The 18710-nt window shown below is 47.9% G+C and overlaps 1 protein-coding gene across 1 annotated transcript in view; it reads left to right on the top strand.

Annotated features, from left to right (window-relative positions):
* LOC106898755 (oligophrenin-1-like) overlaps positions 1–15135 on the top strand; it is a 259480-nt gene extending 244345 nt beyond the window's left edge. Inside the window, exons 4-17 of the mRNA XM_014960186.1 lie at positions 6135–7432; positions 10701–11336; positions 11427–11558; positions 11713–11877; positions 12027–12068; positions 12424–12508; positions 12607–12660; positions 12768–12834; positions 13104–13276; positions 13519–13680; positions 13843–13952; positions 14340–14763; positions 14871–14926; positions 15015–15135. Of these exons, the coding sequence (XP_014815672.1) occupies positions 11305–11336; positions 11427–11558; positions 11713–11877; positions 12027–12068; positions 12424–12508; positions 12607–12660; positions 12768–12834; positions 13104–13276; positions 13519–13680; positions 13843–13952; positions 14340–14763; positions 14871–14926; positions 15015–15135 (1623 nt within the window). The 5' untranslated portion in view covers positions 6135–7432; positions 10701–11304. The remainder of the gene's footprint in view (positions 1–6134; positions 7433–10700; positions 11337–11426; positions 11559–11712; positions 11878–12026; positions 12069–12423; positions 12509–12606; positions 12661–12767; positions 12835–13103; positions 13277–13518; positions 13681–13842; positions 13953–14339; positions 14764–14870; positions 14927–15014) is intronic.
* Positions 15136–18710: the final 3575 nt, after the last annotated feature.

Raw genomic sequence — 18710 nt, 5'->3', positions numbered from 1 at the left:
GGAAAATTAGTAATGAACATGAAACACCATAAAACTTTATATCTAATTCATTAAAACCTAGACTCTTGCTAATGTGTAGGAAAAACTCCCAAACATTATATTTCAGATCAATTCTCATTTTCAATTTGTAATATTTGGCAGACTGCATGAGCATCAAACATGGCCATATTTTTATTCTTTTCATCTTACTCTTTGATCTTTTCACATATTATATACAGATACTTAACAGCCTTACTGCTACAGGCCTCGTGGGATCCTGCATTCAAAATGTCTCTCTGAAACATATATTTGAAATAACCATTTGAAATACTCATGAAAGCACTATGACTAAAGTAACTTTCTATATACAACCACAAAAAAACTAGGGCAAGTTTTTCAGTCCTGACTTCTTCTTTGGAATGCCACTATTTTGTAGTCCCAAGGAACCCTGTTTCAAGAAGTGATCGCTACTTTTAAGATATCACTGTTTGAGAATCAAAAAATTGTATTGTAGCATTACCAAGACATGACTTCTAATGAAGATAAATAAAGTAAGAATCCAACCCAGTGATATATCATACAAATATTAGGAATGAGAGGCATTTAGAAATCTTTTAAATACACTTCTTCAGCTCTGTGAAGCAAACCTTGAAAAAGGTATAGCACTAGTTTAGGGTATCATTTCTGTGTGAAGAATTTAAATGGAACATATTACCAATAGGACTAGTACCCTTACTAGTATGCATATTCTTATCTTTATAGGTACACACGCTGTAAAAGAACAGTGTGGGTTGGAAGGGACCTGTAGAGGTCATCAAGTCCAACACCCTTGCAATGAGCAGGCACATCATCAACTAGATCGGAGTCCCATCCAACCTGACCTTGAATATTTCCAGGGATGAGGCATCTACCATCTCTCCGGGAAACCTGTTCCAGTGTTTCACCACCCTCATTGTAAAAAATGTCTTCCTTATACCTAGTCTGAATGTACCCACTTTTAGCTTAAAACCATTATGCCTCACCCTATCACAACAGGCCCTGCTAAAAAGTTTGTCCCCATCTTTCTTACAAGCCCCCTTTACGTACTGAAAGGACACAATAAGGTCTCTGCAGAGCCTTCTCGTCTCCAGGCTGAACAACCCCAACTCTCTCAGCCTGTCCTCACAGGAGAGATGCTCCATCCCTCTGACTGTTTTTGTGGCCCTTCTCTGGACCCTCTCCAACAGGTCCATGTCCTGTACTGAGGGCTTCAGAACTCAACACAGTACTCCAGGTAGGGTCTCACCAGAGCAGAGTAGGGGGGCAAAAGCATGTTCCTAAATCTTCTGGCTATGCTTCTTTTGATGCAGCCCAGGATACAGTTGGTTTTCTGGGCTGCAAATGCACGTTGTCAGCTCATGTCCAGCTTTTCATCCACAAGGACCCCCAAGTCCTTCTTGGCAGGGCTTCTCTCAATCCCTTCATCCCCAGCCTGTATTGATACCATGGGTTGCCCCAAGACAGGTACAGGACCCTGTACTTGGCCTTGTTGAACTTCATGAGGTTCTCACGGGCCCACTTCTTGTGCACATCCAGGTCCCTCTGGATGGCATTCCATCCCTCAGGTGTATCAACAGCACCACTCAGCTTGGTCTCCACAGGGAAGACAGGCACAGTGCAGGAAAATGTAAGAATTATAAATCAAAACTGTATCCTTTACTTTGAACTCTCATGAATTACATTTGTGGCATGTGACTGATGCTCTTTTCCAAAGATTTAGCTTTGTATAATTCTCATAAGTCTTAACGTGACTAGAAGTGACGCAAATAAAGAGAATACCCTGTATCCTACAAAAATGGCTGCACTGATCTCAAGAGATGGGGGTATCAGTCCTTCTTATCTAACTTAAGCTACCTACAAGTGAGGCACTGGGGCTAAAGCAGGGAGCTCTGCTCCCTGCCTTGCCAAGGGGACCAACCCCTGTAAGGCAGTTCCCGGGCTTCAGGGCTACCTGAGGGCAGATTACTCACCTTCTCTCCTCCAAGTAGCTATAAAGACAGTCCAGGTCACTACACAGAGTTCATGTATGGATTTTGCAGGACTACATTTATATAAGAGAAATCTGACCCAGACATACGGTCTGGTTTACTATTGCACTATTGATTAACTGTAGCTACAGTTTTAGTAGCTCCATAGAAGTGAGAATCTTTTGAATATCTCATTAAGCATAATAATTAAACCCTACATTGTAGATATAACATTAGCAGAAAGCTAATAGAAATACCAAGCCTGAAGGGATTCTTATCCACTGTCCAAGCCTGGTGGATTCTTATAATTCTTCCGCATTTTAGCATACCAAAAAATTAAGAGAAAATTGCTGTCTACTTTTCCCCTGTACTCTGTAAATGTAACTCATAAATAAAATGGCTGTAGACATTAAAGGAGTTCTGTCTAAATTATTAGAGTTCAAATCAATGTGATCTATAAACATAAACATTTGCAATTTAGAAGGTCAAAAGTATTCTTCATTCATATTAGGAGGGAAAAGAACCTAGAAGAATAGTAGAATAGACGCTTCCAAATGTATCAGCAGTCTTCCAAACTTTTTGGAGAAGAAATCCTGATAATTCTGCAGTTTTTTAAATTAAGTCATATACCAGTTCAGCAATCAAAGCACATTTCAATAGTCCTCCAGCCATTATGAGATTGTTTAGCTGCTAGAAATAATATGTAACAATTTAGTCAGTTCCTGATTGTAGAAATTAAAAAAAAATATTTTTGGGCTAGTTTTTTACATGCATCTTCTGTTTTCTTCTGGAGCATTTGCAGCTACTGGCAACTAAAATATGTGAGGTTATAACAAGCCAGTCACTGAAAGAGGGGCAAATTTCTGTATCTTGATGGTGAAATAGCATTTTTAACTCATCTTAGAGGCTTATAAGACTTCTTAATAATTGTACAATCTTGCCATGCACAGGCCTGCAAGATTATTGATCTTAGAGACATTAGAAGAGGGTTTTATCCATGCTCTCTTCAGTGTTATGTGTGGAAATATTTCCATAGGAGTGTTTGCAAAGGATGTTCTCTATGTCAGGCGAGACTTGAAGGTGAGTTTACCCATTGCTTTCCTTCCCTACACCCTTCACCTGGCCAGGCAGGGGGAAAGCGGTGCCGCCTGGGAAGGAGAGAGGATAGGACCAGCTGACAGCAGCTGAGTGCTGGTCAAGCTGAGATGTGGAAGCACCAGTGCAGTACAGAGCTTAACAGGGCAGCTCGGTGCTGCTCGCGGGCTTGAAGACCATCACCCACTGAGCTTTGCTTTTGGCCTCCCCAGAGACAGGCAGGTTGGCTGGTGAAAACCTGCGGTGGCCGGTGGCAGCGGCTGTGCTTTACCTTGCTAGATTCACTCTGTGGTTTTTTGCCAAACGTAAATAATGTTCTTGAATCATGGTCATTAGGGCACTGTAAAAGCGTTTGATATTTCCCCCTGCTCTACTTTTGCTTTAACTGCAAATAACTGACAGCAGCAATTTTGTTTCTCAGCACAGCCCTAACTTGATGTAGAGTCCCTTGGACTAGTATCTCATCGCTACTCCCTGCACATTACAGAAAGAGAAGTCTTTATTGCATGTTTTATGGCAGTTCAGCTTTAGCTGAGCTTTGTATGCTCTTCTTACTGAGACTGCTGAAAGAGGCTGTCTAAAATCCTTAGCAACTTCGCAGTTACTTTAAAGTGGAGCCACAGCTTCAATGTTTTACATGCAGGTGTCTAATATGAGCACAGAAAAAAAAAGGGGAGATTCCTTCCTCACTGAAATAACCCTGAATGCAACCTCTTTGCAAAAGGGTTTCCCCAGCCTTGGGAGTTAATATACTGCAAAGCTGCCTGCTGATTCTCAGATGTTCAAAGTGCTCACTCCAGACCTAAAGCAGCCCTTCAGCATGCTCTCACAAGTGGCATACTTGCCATAGGAAAAAAAAATGGATAAAATTATATCCTCTGACCAGTTGTCTTCTGTTTTATAGCCTAGCATTGCAGCTTTTCCATCCTGTGCACTCCCATTCAGTTGCATTTCCAGCATGTTAAATAATTCGGCTACTGCATTTTAGAAGGGGCCTCCCAAACAGTAAACCTCTCACCAGCAAGTGCTGACAATGTTCAGTGTGCAGGGATGGCTTCGTAGCAACAATGATTTGGATACAGCTCCTGCTTACCTCTGCTGACCAACTGCTAGGAAAGGGCTTAACAAACTAAAGGAATAATTGGTTTCTGCCTGTCTAAGATTACTTTCTACTCTACTCTCCTAAAGTGCATATATTGCAATGATGTTTTTTGAATGTACTTTTGAATTGTTCGTCAACCACTCCTGCACCTGTTTCAAGCAGAGAGGGGGTATTTGACAACCACAGGAACAAGCAATTTGTTTGCTTCTTATGTCAGTGCTGAGTGCTGGTATGGTACTGGAGTCAGTGTTGTTGAGAGTTTCCCAAAATGTACAAGTTCACTTTTTCTTCATGAAAAAAGCCTTCCACGTGCTTCCAGCCTGGAAGCACAGCTGGAAGCACAGTGCCCTCATGGCACTCCCTGTACTTGCTGTCTTCTAACAGCAAGTACCCTTGTCCAGGAGCAGATGGGTCTAGGGTTGTCTCTTTCTATCAGATCCAACTGCCATTTGATAAAATAGACATTTCCTCTCTCCTCACTGCAACTTGGCCTGTAACTTGATCGTGCAGAGCATCCTCTGGGAGATACCCTCAGCCTGGGGGGGCTTTGGGATCAAGGTACTTCATTTTCTCAGGTAGCGCTCCAACGTCTACACCCGTGTCTAAAATGTATGATGCCTTTTGCTGTGAAAGTGGTCCTGGTTGCTATATTTGTACTGGGCTCAACGCTATCATATGCTTCAAGGGTACTCCTCAAGAAAGGCAGGTAGAACTTACCCACTGCTTTACTTCCGTTCCTGGTGGCCGAAGTAGCAGCAATTTTATATATACTATCAGAAATCTGGAAGAGATGAGGCTAGAAATATCTCCAGGCTACATTTTCCACAGCATTGTTTAGGATAGCTTTTGTTTTTGTAACTGGGAAGGAAAAAATTCCCTGCAAGTTGTCTGTATGATGCATACCTACTGTAGAGGCTGTGAGATGAAAATGTAAGGGCAGAAATATTTTGAAGGATGTCAATCAAATGTACACCATCCTGAGTTTTATCAAAGCATCCAAGAAATATTTTATCTTAAATACTTCATTATGTACCCTGTCATGAAGAGCTGCAGGGGGAAAAACTGGAAATATTACTATTCATGAGTCCATTTATCATAAGTAAGATGAATTTACATGTTCTCAGGGTACCCAGCCTGAGCAGTGTCCAAGACATCATTTAAATAGACCTTTACTAGTTTTCAAAAAGTTGAAACTGGTGTCCCTGAGATGAAAGGTCTTATTCATAATCGCAGCTTCCCACATTAAAAATGAAAACACCAGGCTGCTATGTCATCTTAAATTAAGCAGCAGTAATGTTCAGACATGGGCAATCCATCTAATTTGAAGCCAAAGAAGAATTATTTTAATTTCCAAGCTCATTTAGATTGTATCTAAACCAGAAATGTTTATTTTTCAAAGGGTATGAAGCATATTACACTAATATTGCCAGACTCATTACTTGGAGGATGGACTTAAACTTTCAGTTATTAGGCAAAGTCCTGCTTCTTTGGGGCATTTTAGCAGTTTTCCAGGCTTGAATTCAGGGCAGTGATCACATTTGCATTTGTCTGGGCAGCAGAGTTTTCCCACATCTTTTATTAATGAGTGGTTTTATTACTTTGTATATGCAAGAGACTGATCTGGTTTTAAAATGGCTCCTTTCAAATTCGTCTGGTGATCATCAGGCTGGGATAGACCTGTTTTAGTGTTATTTTAGTAGCAATAGTAGTAGCTGTAGTAGTATTATAAGAATGAAAAATGACTTGTTTTTCCCTGTGTTTAACATAGAGCACAAACCCTTTCATGCTGTCTCTGTGTTCTCTGCACATCGAAGTCACGCTGCTGTCGGAGTTGAAGGAAATGCAGCACAGAAACAGTTTCTGCTGAGCTTTCCTTCCCCAAGACACACCTTTTTTTTCTGATGTTCAGGTATTTCCAATGCTTTCATTAATGTTTCATTTTCTGTCTCTAGGAAACATCTGTTTTGGGCACATTTGCCTCCTGATCCCTGGCAAAGAGGGGAATCGTTTTGGCATCCAGCAAACGCCACCTCATTTGTCACCGTGCTGCCTGTGCTGACCCCCACGGCTCCTCCTGCCTCACCCTCTCTGACCTCCTGCTCTTTATACATTTGTAAAGAAGGGGATTTGTCTTCACAGCTCTTGCAGTTCTCTTTATTTTTTATGTTTATTTTTGAGATCGGGCCATCTGTTCTATGTAGAAGGAAGGGCTTAAGGAGAAAGTGCCTTTACAAAATACTTTCCTTAGCTTTTTCAGTCTATTTGACTGGTGGTTGTTGCTCTTTCTGTCTCTTTTGATTTGCCCTCATTAAATGCTCTCATCGTGCTTAAAAATGGAATTTAGATCAGTAATGCTTCCTTACAGGTCTCCTTCTTCCTCTCTAAACATTGTGTCCCTCGGCACTAAATCAGGGCAGAATAGAAAAGCTGCCTAAGGTACACCGTGAGGAGAGTGTGCAGTGAAAACCCAGACAGAGGGAAGGATTAATTCAAACCTGAAAGGTCTTTGTAAGCTGGGAAGGTGTGCTGGGAAGGTGTTCAGCACAGATAAGGATAGGAGACCCAGGGAGGCAAAGTCTGAAGTTAGATTTTTTTGGAAAGTTTGGTCAAAAAGATGACAGATGAAGCAGTATCTGGTGGAGAGGTGTGAAAGTGGAACCCTGGCCATGGAAGAGCAGGGAAGCTGGAGTGGAGACGAGGAGGAACGGAGGCAGTCACAGCAGAGCCTGCAAATAACAGGGAGGTGCTGATACCGCAAGAGAAGCTGGGCTGTGGGTCCAGTTCCCTGCTTCACCAGCAGGCAGTGGAACAAGCATTAATTACATCAAAAATACAAAAGTTTTGTGTTTTTTCTCCCTTCCCAAGTAGAGTCCACTGTTTACACTTGAATCCTCTGATGGACAGGTTTTGGTCAAAGACAGGAATGAAAAAGTAATTTGAAAATCCAGATTCTGTCTCTAAAACACTTCTCAAAAAAAGACGACCTTGGAACAGTAGAAGAATGAGCTGAAAATCTTGTGTTTCTACCCACACTGAAGGAAGACTCTCTGGAAGCTTCCTTCTTGTGCTATTTTTGCATTTTTCTTGTAAGCCCTTAGGGTCTCAAACTGTAGCTCTATGTAAGAGAAAATGAGAAATATAGCTGAATATATCTGCCATAAAAACAACAGGAATGCAGAAAAAAATGTGCCTCTGGCTAAGAGAATCTGGAAAAATCGAGGAGGAAGGCTACAGGGAGCTCTTTGAAAAGGTTGGTACTCATGGTGCTGGGAGAGTGAGCACTATATATCTCTGGAAGGAAACAAAGAGAATTACACATATCATGAACAGACTTAAATATACTGTCCAGAGAATTGTACCTCCATTTTAAGGTTTTTAATAGTCAAAAGAAAAAGAAAAAGGAAAAAAAATTAAAACATACAAGTACTAATGACATTGTTTCAGCATGAACTTTAAGTCTTTTTTGTTATTGCTCCTAAACTCCCTACAAATGTGTATGTTCCTACACGTTCTGCCTATGGTTTAACTTCTAACAGAAAATAAGGTCGCAGTAACTTGCGAAGGGCTTTTGTTCCTTGTTAGAATAAGATTCAGAACTCACCAGCTCTCTCAAGTATCGGTCTTCTACCTACGAAATAACCTTCTACCTATACAAAATAACTATTGTCACATTGAGTGCAAATTAGAAATAAAGCACCTAATTCCAACACCGTGATCCAAGAAAACCCTGTATGGTCTTGTTAAGGCAATTAAGACATGATAGTCTCCTAATTTTCCAGAGCAAGCTCATTTAACTGGAGTTTTACTATTGCATATACCTATAAATATCACCATCTTAGGTGCACTGAAAGCTCACCCCACATACCTGTTTGGCAGGTCCCCCCACCACAGTCTCTTGAAGAGCCTGGTTTATTTGTCATGTTCAAATAACATCTAAATAGCATCCGATAGCCCTCCATTTCTCCTTCAGAGGAAGGAGAAAGAAAGAGGAAGCAGAGGCAGCGGATATTGGTTTTGTATTAGTTTTGCTGTAAAGGCTCTTTCTCAGATAGCTGGTGAGAAAAATTATTTATCCTGGCTCCGAAAAGAATTGAAACCTACACTTGTGGTATCTAATTTGCTACTGGTATAGACATGTTTCTGTGGTGGAAAGAAAGGACCTCCTTCCTTCTCACATAAAAAAAAAAAGTTAAGGATGTAAGCCATGCTGCAGAGGACCAAGAAAACAGAACAGATCATCTTTTATATGCTTAGGACCTGCATGAATTAGGCAATTTCTGGCCTTCAGTCCCAGCCTGGCAGAGGCACTTGTGCCTGGGAGGCAGAAGTATGTCCAGCTGTTGCGGTGGTGGTCCTGAGCCTGTTTGCATATATTAGCATGAGACTGTCTTCAAGGCAGTGCCCGCATTTAAAAATCAGTCTCATGGTTTCTGGCAGTACCCTCCTCTTAGTTTCCTCTTTGGAACGTTTTAAATATCTCCTTGCTTGGTAAGATGGGTGTTGTGGATCCCATGAGAAGCTTCTTCACTCTGAGCACTAAGCACATGGGAAGCATACACTTAGATTGGCCGACACAGCATCACCAAATCCTGATCTGGAGTAGAGCAAGTTTAAGGCTTTGCAGCATTGAGTATCACGATGCTCAGGCCCTTTTTGCAACTGTTTTAAATCTGTATTAAGCAGCCATTAAGTCTTCATGGATACATACCAAGCATAAACTTACATGGTTTTATTGCCTCAGGTTCTTCAATAGTATTATCATGGAACACAGTATGACTGAGAGTTGCATTTGCCTGGAGGTTTAACAACAAGCAAAAGATAATCAGGGTATTTCAAACTGCTGTAATTTACTTACTGATACATCCCTTTATTGTTCTCTCAGCTTCTATATAAGTTTAATTTCAAATTGACATTTGGCCTTTTGTCTCTTTGAGGCAAAGCAACCAGAATAATATTTAATTACAATTTTTCTGTTTAATCTATCATTTTAAAAATAGACCAGAGTTGAGTTCTGCAGTACTTTTTAAATAAAAGAAAGCTCTCACAAACATCATGTTATCTTGAAGAAAATATTCATATCACCATCTCAGTATTTCCTCAGTGACATAATTAGGTTCCCTAAAATTTCTATGATTCATTCTTTGTGGCAAGAGAGAAGAAAGATTCCCCCCATTACGTGCCTGAAAGATAAATGTTGTTTGCATTCCCATTTCTGTCCAAAGGGAGTATTAGGGGCTTTTTTGGCGGTAAGGGGAATAAAATATTCATAAATTAGGTAAGGAAATTTCACTGAATTTCACTGAATTTTTAGAGTTGGAAGGGACCATAGAGATCATCTAGTCAAACTCCCCTGCTAAAGCAGGACCACCCAGAGCGTGTCAGATCATGCCACTCAGGACTGCATCCAGGCGGGTCTTGAAAATCTCCAAAGAAGGGGACTCCACAACCTCCCTGGGCAGCCTGTTCCAGGGCTCTGTCACCCTCACCGTGAAAAAGTTCTTCCTCATATTCAAGTGGAACCCTTTCTGTTCCAGCTTGTGCCCATTGCCCCCTGTCCTCTCACGGGTAACTACTGAAAAGAGTCAGGTTTCCTCCTCCCTCAGCCCGCCCTTGAGATACTTGTAGGCACTAATAAGGTCTCCCCTCAGCCTTCTCTTCTCCAGACTAAAGAGTCCCAGCTCTTTCAGCCTCTCCTCATAAAGGAGATGCTCCAGTCCTTGAATCATCTTTATAGACCTACGCTGGACTCTTTCCAGCAGTTCCCTGTCCCTCTTGAACTGGGGGGCCCAGAACTGGACACAGTATTCCAGTTGTGGCCTCACCAGTGCAGAGTAGAGAGGGAGAATGACCTCCCTCGACCTGCTGGCCACACTCTTTCCTATGCAGCCCAGATCTTTCTCCTCAGTAGTGCTTCCCAGAAGATCCATCCCTAACCTGCACTGGTGCCTGGGGTTCTTCCTCCCCAGGTGGAGGACCCTACATTTGTCCTTGTTGAACCTCATTAGGTTCTTCTCTGCCCAGCTCTCCAGCCTGTTCAGATCGCGCTGGATGGCGGCACAGCCCTCTGGGGTGTCAGCCAGTCCTCCTAATTTGGTATCATCAGCAATCTTGCTGAGAATACAGCCTTTCATCCCTCAGCTTTTCTACTGACATGAGGCACGTGGGACGGAGCACCCTCTTGGTCAGTTTTGGGTCGCCTCTTTGATGTTGAAAGGGGTGGAGGTCCTTTCCAAAGGGAAAACACACGTGCCAGCCACAACAGGCAAAACCAATTGCAGGGCTGATCTGCAGGTCTTGCAGTGATTGTGCAGGAGTCAGAAGAGCATGGAAATTTGCATGTGACTCTCCGAGCTGGCATCTGAAGTGTTTCAAAGGCAATGCCATCTTTGCTTCATGATTAACAATGGCAATCACTGCCCTAAGTAACTACACTCCCAGCTTCCAGGAGGTCTGGTAACCCGCTCAGGGGATGTTGTTTATCTAGACTTTCGTAAAGCCTTTGTCACCATTTCCCACAGCATTATCCTGGAGAAACTGGCTGCTTATGGCCTGGATGGGTGCATGCTTCACTGGATAAAAAAGCATGGAGAGGGCCAGACCCAGAGAGTACTGGTGAATGGAGTCCGTTGGAGGCCAGTCACAAGTGGTGACAAATTTCTCCATCAAGAGAGCTCTCAAGCGTTGGAAGAGGCTGAGGCTGCCCAGCGAAGTAATGGCATCACCGTCCCTGGAGGGATTGGAATGATGGGTAGATGTGGTGCTTAGCAACTTGGTTTAGTGGTGGTTTTGGCAGTGTTTGGTTGATGGTTGGACTGGAGGTCAAGTAGGCGAGAGCCATGGTCTTAGTGGGGAGAGCCCCCCAGTGCCCCTCCCCCACCACGGCCCCCCTGGCCAGTCTTGACATCACAATGGTGAACCCAGCGCTGGCCTGGCAACCTCCCCAGGGCCCTGCAGGGACAGTGCTGTGCCAGCACCGAGCGAGCGTCACTGGCAGAGCCCAGCTCTTGCCCAGCGTCCTTGTGAGAGTGGTTTTTGGCACCGCGACCCCCCTTGGCAGCCTTGCGTGGGCCAGCTGGGCACTGTCATCAGCCCCACAGCTGTGTCCCGCGTGAGGCCGTTGAGATGGGACAGGTCAACTGCTGCCAGGGCTCCAGGTGAGCTCCCCCCATGGCTCGGGGACACGCCGGCACGGCCGGTCCCCGCGGCAGCCCCCTTGCTCATGCCCGACGCCGTCTGCTCCCCAGGGACGACCCTGAGCCCGTGGCAGCACCACCCGAGCCGCTGCACCGGCAGCGCGTGAAGGTGACCGAGGGCCGGCGGAGCAGGAAGAGGGAGCTGCTCCTCTACAGGGACACCTTGGTCATCGCCAAGGCCAAGTAAGACTCGCAGAGCCCCTTTCCTCCCAAGCCCCAGGCCCCCGGCACCCTGCTGCTGGATGCACCCGTGGCCGCCCCCATGGCAGGGGGAGGCTGGAGGGCAGCCCCCGGGCTTGGCCACCTCCAGGTCACTCCCTGACGCTCCTCTCTGCAGACGTGGCAGCGCCCCGCGCCCGCAGCTCTGCCTGGCCCTGGCCATGCTGCAGGTGCTCTGCAGCGGGAAGGGGGCAGCTGGCGATGCCACCACGGAGGAGAAGGGCAAGGACGCCAAGTCCCTTGTCCTGCTCTGGCCCTGCGGCTCCTGCGTGGTCACCTTCTGGTGAGTCTGGGTGCCTCGTCCCCACGGCAGGGCTGGGGGGTGCCTCTGTGGCCGTCCCCTGGGGGCTCTGTCCTGCCTCTGTGGCCGTCCCCACGGGGCAGGGCTGTGCCGCAGCGGGCACTCAGGCTGTTTCCCCTCTCTGTCTGCAGCTCCCGGGTGGTGAAGGAGCTCTGGCTCAGCGCCCTCCTTGGGTAAGCCCTGCCCGGCCGTGCAGCCTGGGCAAGCCCTGCTCCCAGCACCGGGGGGATGCTCCAGGCGTAGCCCCACCATGGGGAAACGGCCCTCCCCAGCTGGGGAGAGGTGCCCCCACGGCTGTGGGCAGCTCTCCAGCGGGCAGAGCTGGGGCAGCTGCTTCACCCAGCCGTGTCCAGCCAACACCTGCCCAGCCCCGGCCCCACCACTGCCGCTGCTCTCCACTCCACTCCACTGCCGGAGGGTGCCCGGCTGCTTGCGGGCACCTTGGAAGGGGCTCCCAGGGCGGGCGGGGGAGGGACAAGGCAGCTGGGGTCTCACACTGCTCTTTCTCTGCCCCGTCCCTGTGCACAGGCCACCAGCAGGAGTGGAGGGAGCCCGCGTCACCCAGGTGCCCTCCATCAAGCTCCTGCGGAAGGAGCTGAGGCGCCGCAATGCCGTGAGTGTCCCTCCTGTCTCCGCTCTGTCCCCAGAGCCTGCTGCAGCCCGGCAGCAGGGGCACGGCTTCTCACCTTCTGCTCTTTTGCCCTTGCCCAGGCCACCACACTCCACGCCAGCAGCCTGGAGAGGCTGGTCGAGCGGCAGGCAGAGGTGAGGCTGCCTCGGGCTGCCATCTGGCAGGGCTAGGGGCCGACGCAGCTCCCCGCGGGCCCTTTCTGCTGCGGGGCTGCTGGCTGAGCACAGGGCATTTCTTGCAGGCTGGTGCCAAGCAGCGGCCAGCTCCCGTCTCCTCTGCCAGCCAAGGCGGACCTGGCCACACAGCTGGTGAGTTTGCAGGAGACGGGGACCGCAGGGCCCTTCTCCTCTGGCAGGCGGGCACTGGTGCTGCAGCGGGGCTGCTGCTGCCTTCCCTGCAGGGCACGTCCATCCCCACGGCTCTGCGGCGGGAGAGAGCTGAGCCCCCAGAGCCCCTTCTTCCCAAACCACCCCTCTCCCCTTCTTTGGGTGGAGGGGGGACAGTGCTGAGAGGGTGCGGGAGCGCTCACCTGGCACTTCTCCTCCTCCACGCCTCTTTGCCCTCTTGTCCTTGGCAGCAGGTGGGACCGGCAGCAGGAGGAGCTTTCTTCCCTGGCCATTTGGCCGGCGAGGGAACTCGGCCGCTGCAGCAGCGCCCGGGCCGTCGGGCTCTGGCAGCAGCGGGGTTCTCTTTGGCCGGCCCCTGGCAGCTCTCTGCAGCCAGGATGGCACCCCTCCCCAGCCCATCCAGGTAAGCACGCCTGCCTAGGGGGTGCCCAGCCCTCTGGCTCCTCTGCAGAGGCGCTGGCCCAAGCAGAGGGAACCCAGCTGGGGCTCGGGGACAAAGCCCGCTCCTCCCCATCTCACCCACCCCTCCATCCTGCCCCACGGAGAGCCGCAGAGCTGCCCACGCTTGCTCCTGCCCCGAAGCTACCTTCACCTGCCCCAAAGCCCGTCTACAGCCCACCAACTCTCCTCCCCTCTGCCCTGCAGGACCTGCTGGCTCTTCTGCACCAGCACGGGCCATCCACGGAGGGGATCTTCCGGCTGGCGGCCGGCGAGCAGGCCTCCCGGCAGCTCAGGGAGGCCCTGGACTCCGGAGCGGAGGTCCACCTGGAAAGCCAGCCTGCGCACTTGCTGGCCGTCATCTTGAAGGTGAAGCCTGCTCCCCTGGGGCCTGGCAGCTCCCGGCTGGCTTGGTGCAGATGGGCAGGAACCCAAAGCCAGCCGCCTGCTCCTGAGCCAGAGTGACGGGGAGGCTGCCCCTGCTCCCGCCAGGAGTGCCCCAAGCCTCACCTGGAGCCCTTGGCCTTGCAGGACTTCCTGCGCAGGATCCCCTCCAAGCTCCTCCAGGCAGAGCTCTATGAGGAGTGGATCAGCGCCCTGCAGAAGGACAGCAGGCAGGAGAAGCTGGCAGCGCTCAAAGAGTAAGTGTGGCCAGCACCTGCTGCTGCCCAGGGGCTGGCAGAGGCCAGCACTTGCCTGCAAAGCCACGGCCTCCTTGAGACAGCAGTGTTCTCTGCCGGGCACGGCTGGCTGCTGTGGGGTGGGCTTTGGGGGCACGGTGGTGGCACAGCCAAGCATTTCTCTCCTTGGAGCGCTTGGGGCAGGCATGGTGGGTTGTTCCAGGAAGGGACTCTGGTCAGAAGAGCAGGGAGGGAAAGAGGTAGCCGTAGCTCAGAGAAGGCAGTCCTTCTGCTGGAGACCAGGCCTGGCCAGGGAGCCTTCCCCGGCGTAGGCTTGGGTGAGATCAGCCTGGGGGACCTGCGGTGACAGCGTCTGCTTTATTAACGTTGTGTGCCTGTTCCTCTCAGGGTGGCCAGCAAGTTGCCCCAAAGCAACCTCCTGCTCCTCAAGCAGTTGCTGTCCTTGCTGAAAGCCATCAGCAGCAACGTGGGCACCAGCAGGATGAGTGCTGCCAACCTGGCCATCTGTGTGGGGCCAAACCTGCTCAGCCCACCTGAGGAGCAGACCCTCCCCCTCGACGTCCTAGTGAAGGTGACGCAGAAGGTACGCTGTGCTTACCAGATGGCTACAGCTTCCCGGTCCCAGCAGAGAAGCAAGGGTCCGGAGGGGGAGAGGCTCTTGGACCCGTTTTCAGCCATGACACCAATGGTTTGCTTTGTGCAGGTCACGCAGCTGGTCGAGTTCCTCATTGAACACCACGAGGAACTCTTGGAGGGGGAGGAGGAGGCTGTGGTTGCCGGGGCATCAGGCACGGAGTCAGCAGCACTGGAGGTAAAAGCAGAAGCAGTAGAAGTATGTCAGGTCCGCAGAGAGCATGACCCAACCAAATTGGGCAGCTAGGTCCTGGCCACTTGATAAAGTCCACATTTCTGTTGCAGGTGCCTCCAGCAGCTCCAGAAAGCGAGCACGTGCAGAGGTTGACCGAGGAGAGAAGGTAAAATGAGACAGCTTTGGTTTTAAGAGCAGAATGGGTTCCAGTTTACCGTGGCTTTGCCCGTCTAACAATACTCTTGCATGGAAAGGTTGCCAGGCTCCTCACGTTCCAGCAGAAAGCGAAAGGCAACCTTTGAAAGGGAGGGTGACGGTCAACCAGAGGTTAAGAGAAGAAAGCTGGAAAAAGAGCTCTCCGAGACGGACAACTGAGGAAATCCAAGGAGGCAAGAAGAACGAGGAGCCCAGGTGTGTGGCAGACTCTGCTGTCCATCCTTTAAAGCTCTGAACACTGCTCGGAGTAGCGGAAGGGAGACAAAACCAACCAATCGGTACAAGAGAAGCATCTTTGGCCCTCTAAGCTGTGTTTCTAGCAAGGCACAGTGAGGGATGCTGCTGCTCGGGTTTTGGAAAGGCCCACACCGCAGCCACTGCTCAGAAGGGCTCTCTCTCTGTGCCAGGAACTACCCTTTTTTCATTGGACTTCCCAAAGAACGGGCGACAGAGTCCCGCCTCTCCCGCCTCCGTGGTTTCATCAGCGCTTTCTGCCTCTGTCCTTGCCTTGTAGGTGCCGAATGAGTTTTGCTGCTTGGATTTCCCTGGAGGAGCTCTGACGCCTGCCCTTGGAGAGACTGCATCGTGCAGCCCCAGCCCCACCTCAGCGGAGGCGAGGAGAGAGGCACCCACACCCTTCTGCTCTGGCCGGCAGCTTGCTCTCGGGCACCCCTGCTGTGGTTTGGGCTGGGCTGGCCACTAAACCCACCCACAGATGGCCTCTTTAACCTGACTCCCCTTCCAAGAAGGAGGGAGAGAACAGAAGAGAGAGAAAGAAAGAAGACTTAGGAGTTGTCAAGAAACTTAACCCCTGTTAGGAGTGCAGAGTAGAGGGGCAGAATGACCTCCCTTGACCTGCTGTCCACACTCTTCCCTATGCAACCCAGGATTCCGTTGGCCCTCCTGGCCACAAGAGCTGGATGGCAGCACGGCCCTCTGGGGTGTCAGCCACCCCTCCCAGTTTGGTATCATCAGCAAACTTGCTGAGGATACACTCTGTCCCTTCATCCAGGTCACTGATGAATATATTGAACAGCACTGGACCAAGTATTGACCCCTGGGGGACACCACTGGTTACAGGCTTCCAGCTTGAACCAGCTCCATTAATCATTACCCTATTTATAGGGTAATATTTTATTTTTAATAAATTATTTTATTTCTGCAGTAAGTGTGTCCTTAAATTTATCACTTCTTCTAACTAATTTCCTATGAAGAGACCAAAAGCTGTCTTAGATGCAGGCAGCGTTTTTCATATGAACTGTTTCTAGAGTCCCATTTTAATGCTTTTTGGAAGCCTATTGCTACATTGGTAATGGATTTTCTCACTCTGCCAAGTTATCTGAAAGCTAGTTGATAGCCAGTGATAAGCTAACACACATACGCTAGACAGGTGCCTGCATGTGATTGAATTAGCATTATCTGCATTTAAACTCTGTTTTTCACACCCTGAAAGTACACAATGAGGAAGCAATCAGCAATTACAGAACCTGAGATATAAAACGCTACAATAGATTCTCCGTACAAAGATCTTCCTGAGCTGGCAGTGTATTTTGGTTATCTAGGTTGATAAATATGGAAATTCAGCTGCCTGATTTCAGGTGACTCAATAGATGCCTGTTTTCCATGCTTTGCAGTCTCAACTGAGTTTCTCACTAGGTGCCAGCTTTTCAAATAATTTGGAGGCATGAGAAAGCATGTTGTCCGTGTTACAATGTATTGTTGAAAATCTTAAGGATTTTCAGAAAAATGTTCATTTGGCAATTCTCCACAACAACCCAAGCCCCTTAAAGTCACAGGTTTCATATTTTCTGTACTACTGGTGATCCTCTTCCAGATCTTTTCCTTGCCCATTCCTGTCCTCTTCTGCCACAAACCACTTTTAGAAAATTTTGCTTCTGAGCATGAAAAAAGTTTGTTTCCAGAAAATTCCTAGGTCTTTCTATCTCAGAAAGCACTATACTGCAGTGCCGAAAGGGCTCAGACTCTTAGGCCAACAAACAAAATGCTTTACTTAAAAAAAATGGTGCGGGAGAGTACATCCTGTGCTGTCACAGCCATCCTTCTCGTGCTTTACCAAAGGTCCCTTCAGCTTTACCACCATATATGTCCAGGATCCACTGTTTTAAAGACATTTCTGAGAAAGTTTTAAGGGTCTAGTCCTTTCCTCACTGATGACTGTTGGTCAACTGCACCAGTTATTCACGGTGTGAATTCATCAGAGAGTCTTTAAGAATACTTGTATCTGTTATGCTCCTTTGTTTATTTCAATTTGTCTTGCCTTTTGTGCCTTTTCCCCACCACTTTCTTTTCTGTCACTTGCCAGTGTGTAAAGCTGTTTCCATCACTCAGTAACATATTTATCTGATGCAGTGATAAAAGGATATGCTGCAGTCCTTTCAAACTGTCATCTGCTTAAAAGAAATGTCAACAGTGCCAAAATCTGTGATGCTCATCACATTGACACTTCAGGGGTACAATTAAATGGCTAGATTAAGACCCACGTGGGTCAATTTTTTCATGCATTAGAGCTAAATGAAGTTGAGTGCTGCAAATGGAAAATGCCTCTTACTAAGCACTTAACATAATCTCTTTCTGTTACCTTAGACACCTACAGAGAGCATGTATCTTGCATTAGCTCACTGAAGTACACTCCAAAGGTCCAGAAAAAATGTCAGATAAAAGGGCCACTGTATGGGTTTTCCTACCAGTGTGTAGAGGTAATTCTCAGCACAGGTGAGACCTGGGGAAGAATGGAGGTGGATTTCAGAATTCAGGAGAGAAACATCTCAAGGTGCTGTTCAGAATCAAAACTGTGCCTCCTCAGCCTGGGTTTTCTCACAGTGAGCAATTCACATAAAGCCCCAAAGAAGGCTGGTGAGAGAAACATATAGGATTTTGAGAATATATAGGGATAAGATTTTTCTCACCTATGAAGGTCTATTGGACTGAGATACATAGCTATTCAAATATCTCAGCTAAGTTTTGGTTGCAGCTCTGACATTTACAGCATCCTGGATCATTCTTTTAATATTGAGCACCTACAATTTACAAACATCTTCCTTTTCCAGGTTAGGTAAGGTGGCTCATCCGCCTGAGTAAGGCTGGTATGTTAATGTTGGTGGATTGAAAACATGACTATATGATTCCCTTTTCACACCCTACATATAATCCTTCCTACAAGCTTCATATGGACATCCTTTCAAGGCCATGAACAACCCCACAAATATAGTTTCTTTACAGTAAAAGCAAGTAATACAGTAGTCCATGGAGCTTGCAAATATATGGACAATACCCACCAACATTAATAGAGCTCTCCAAGAAGAGCCCAGCCACATTCTTCTGTTGGGTCTTCAAATGCTCCACCAGTCCCAAGATTCTCCCTGTCTAGTTACTGCAATGGGGAGACATTGGATTCCTCTCCAGGGCCTTCACAACTGGAGCATGGCTGACTGGAGTTTCCCCCCTACTTCCCAGCAGCTGAAATAGGGCTCTATGGCAATAGGAGGAAACTGGCTGAGGACGAGGAGAGAAGATACTGCTCCCTGTAACCTGGCTAATCAGTCACTCCCAGAGGAACCAACATAGTCCAACACATTACCATTTTATAAACTCTGTTCCTGCAAAATCCATTTCTTCTTCCTCCGGTCGGCTGCAGCCTATGTTACTTGTGAACACTGCTTCACAATGCAAGTCAATGTCATATATAATTTAGGGGGCAGATAAAAGCCAGGCAG

This window comes from Calidris pugnax, unplaced genomic scaffold (assembly GCF_001431845.1).
Source record: "Calidris pugnax isolate Ruff unplaced genomic scaffold, ASM143184v1 scaffold188, whole genome shotgun sequence".
Classification (NCBI taxonomy): domain Eukaryota; kingdom Metazoa; phylum Chordata; class Aves; order Charadriiformes; family Scolopacidae; genus Calidris; species Calidris pugnax.
Note: the sequence above shows the minus strand (reverse complement) of the source record. Positions and strands in the feature narration are given on the sequence as shown.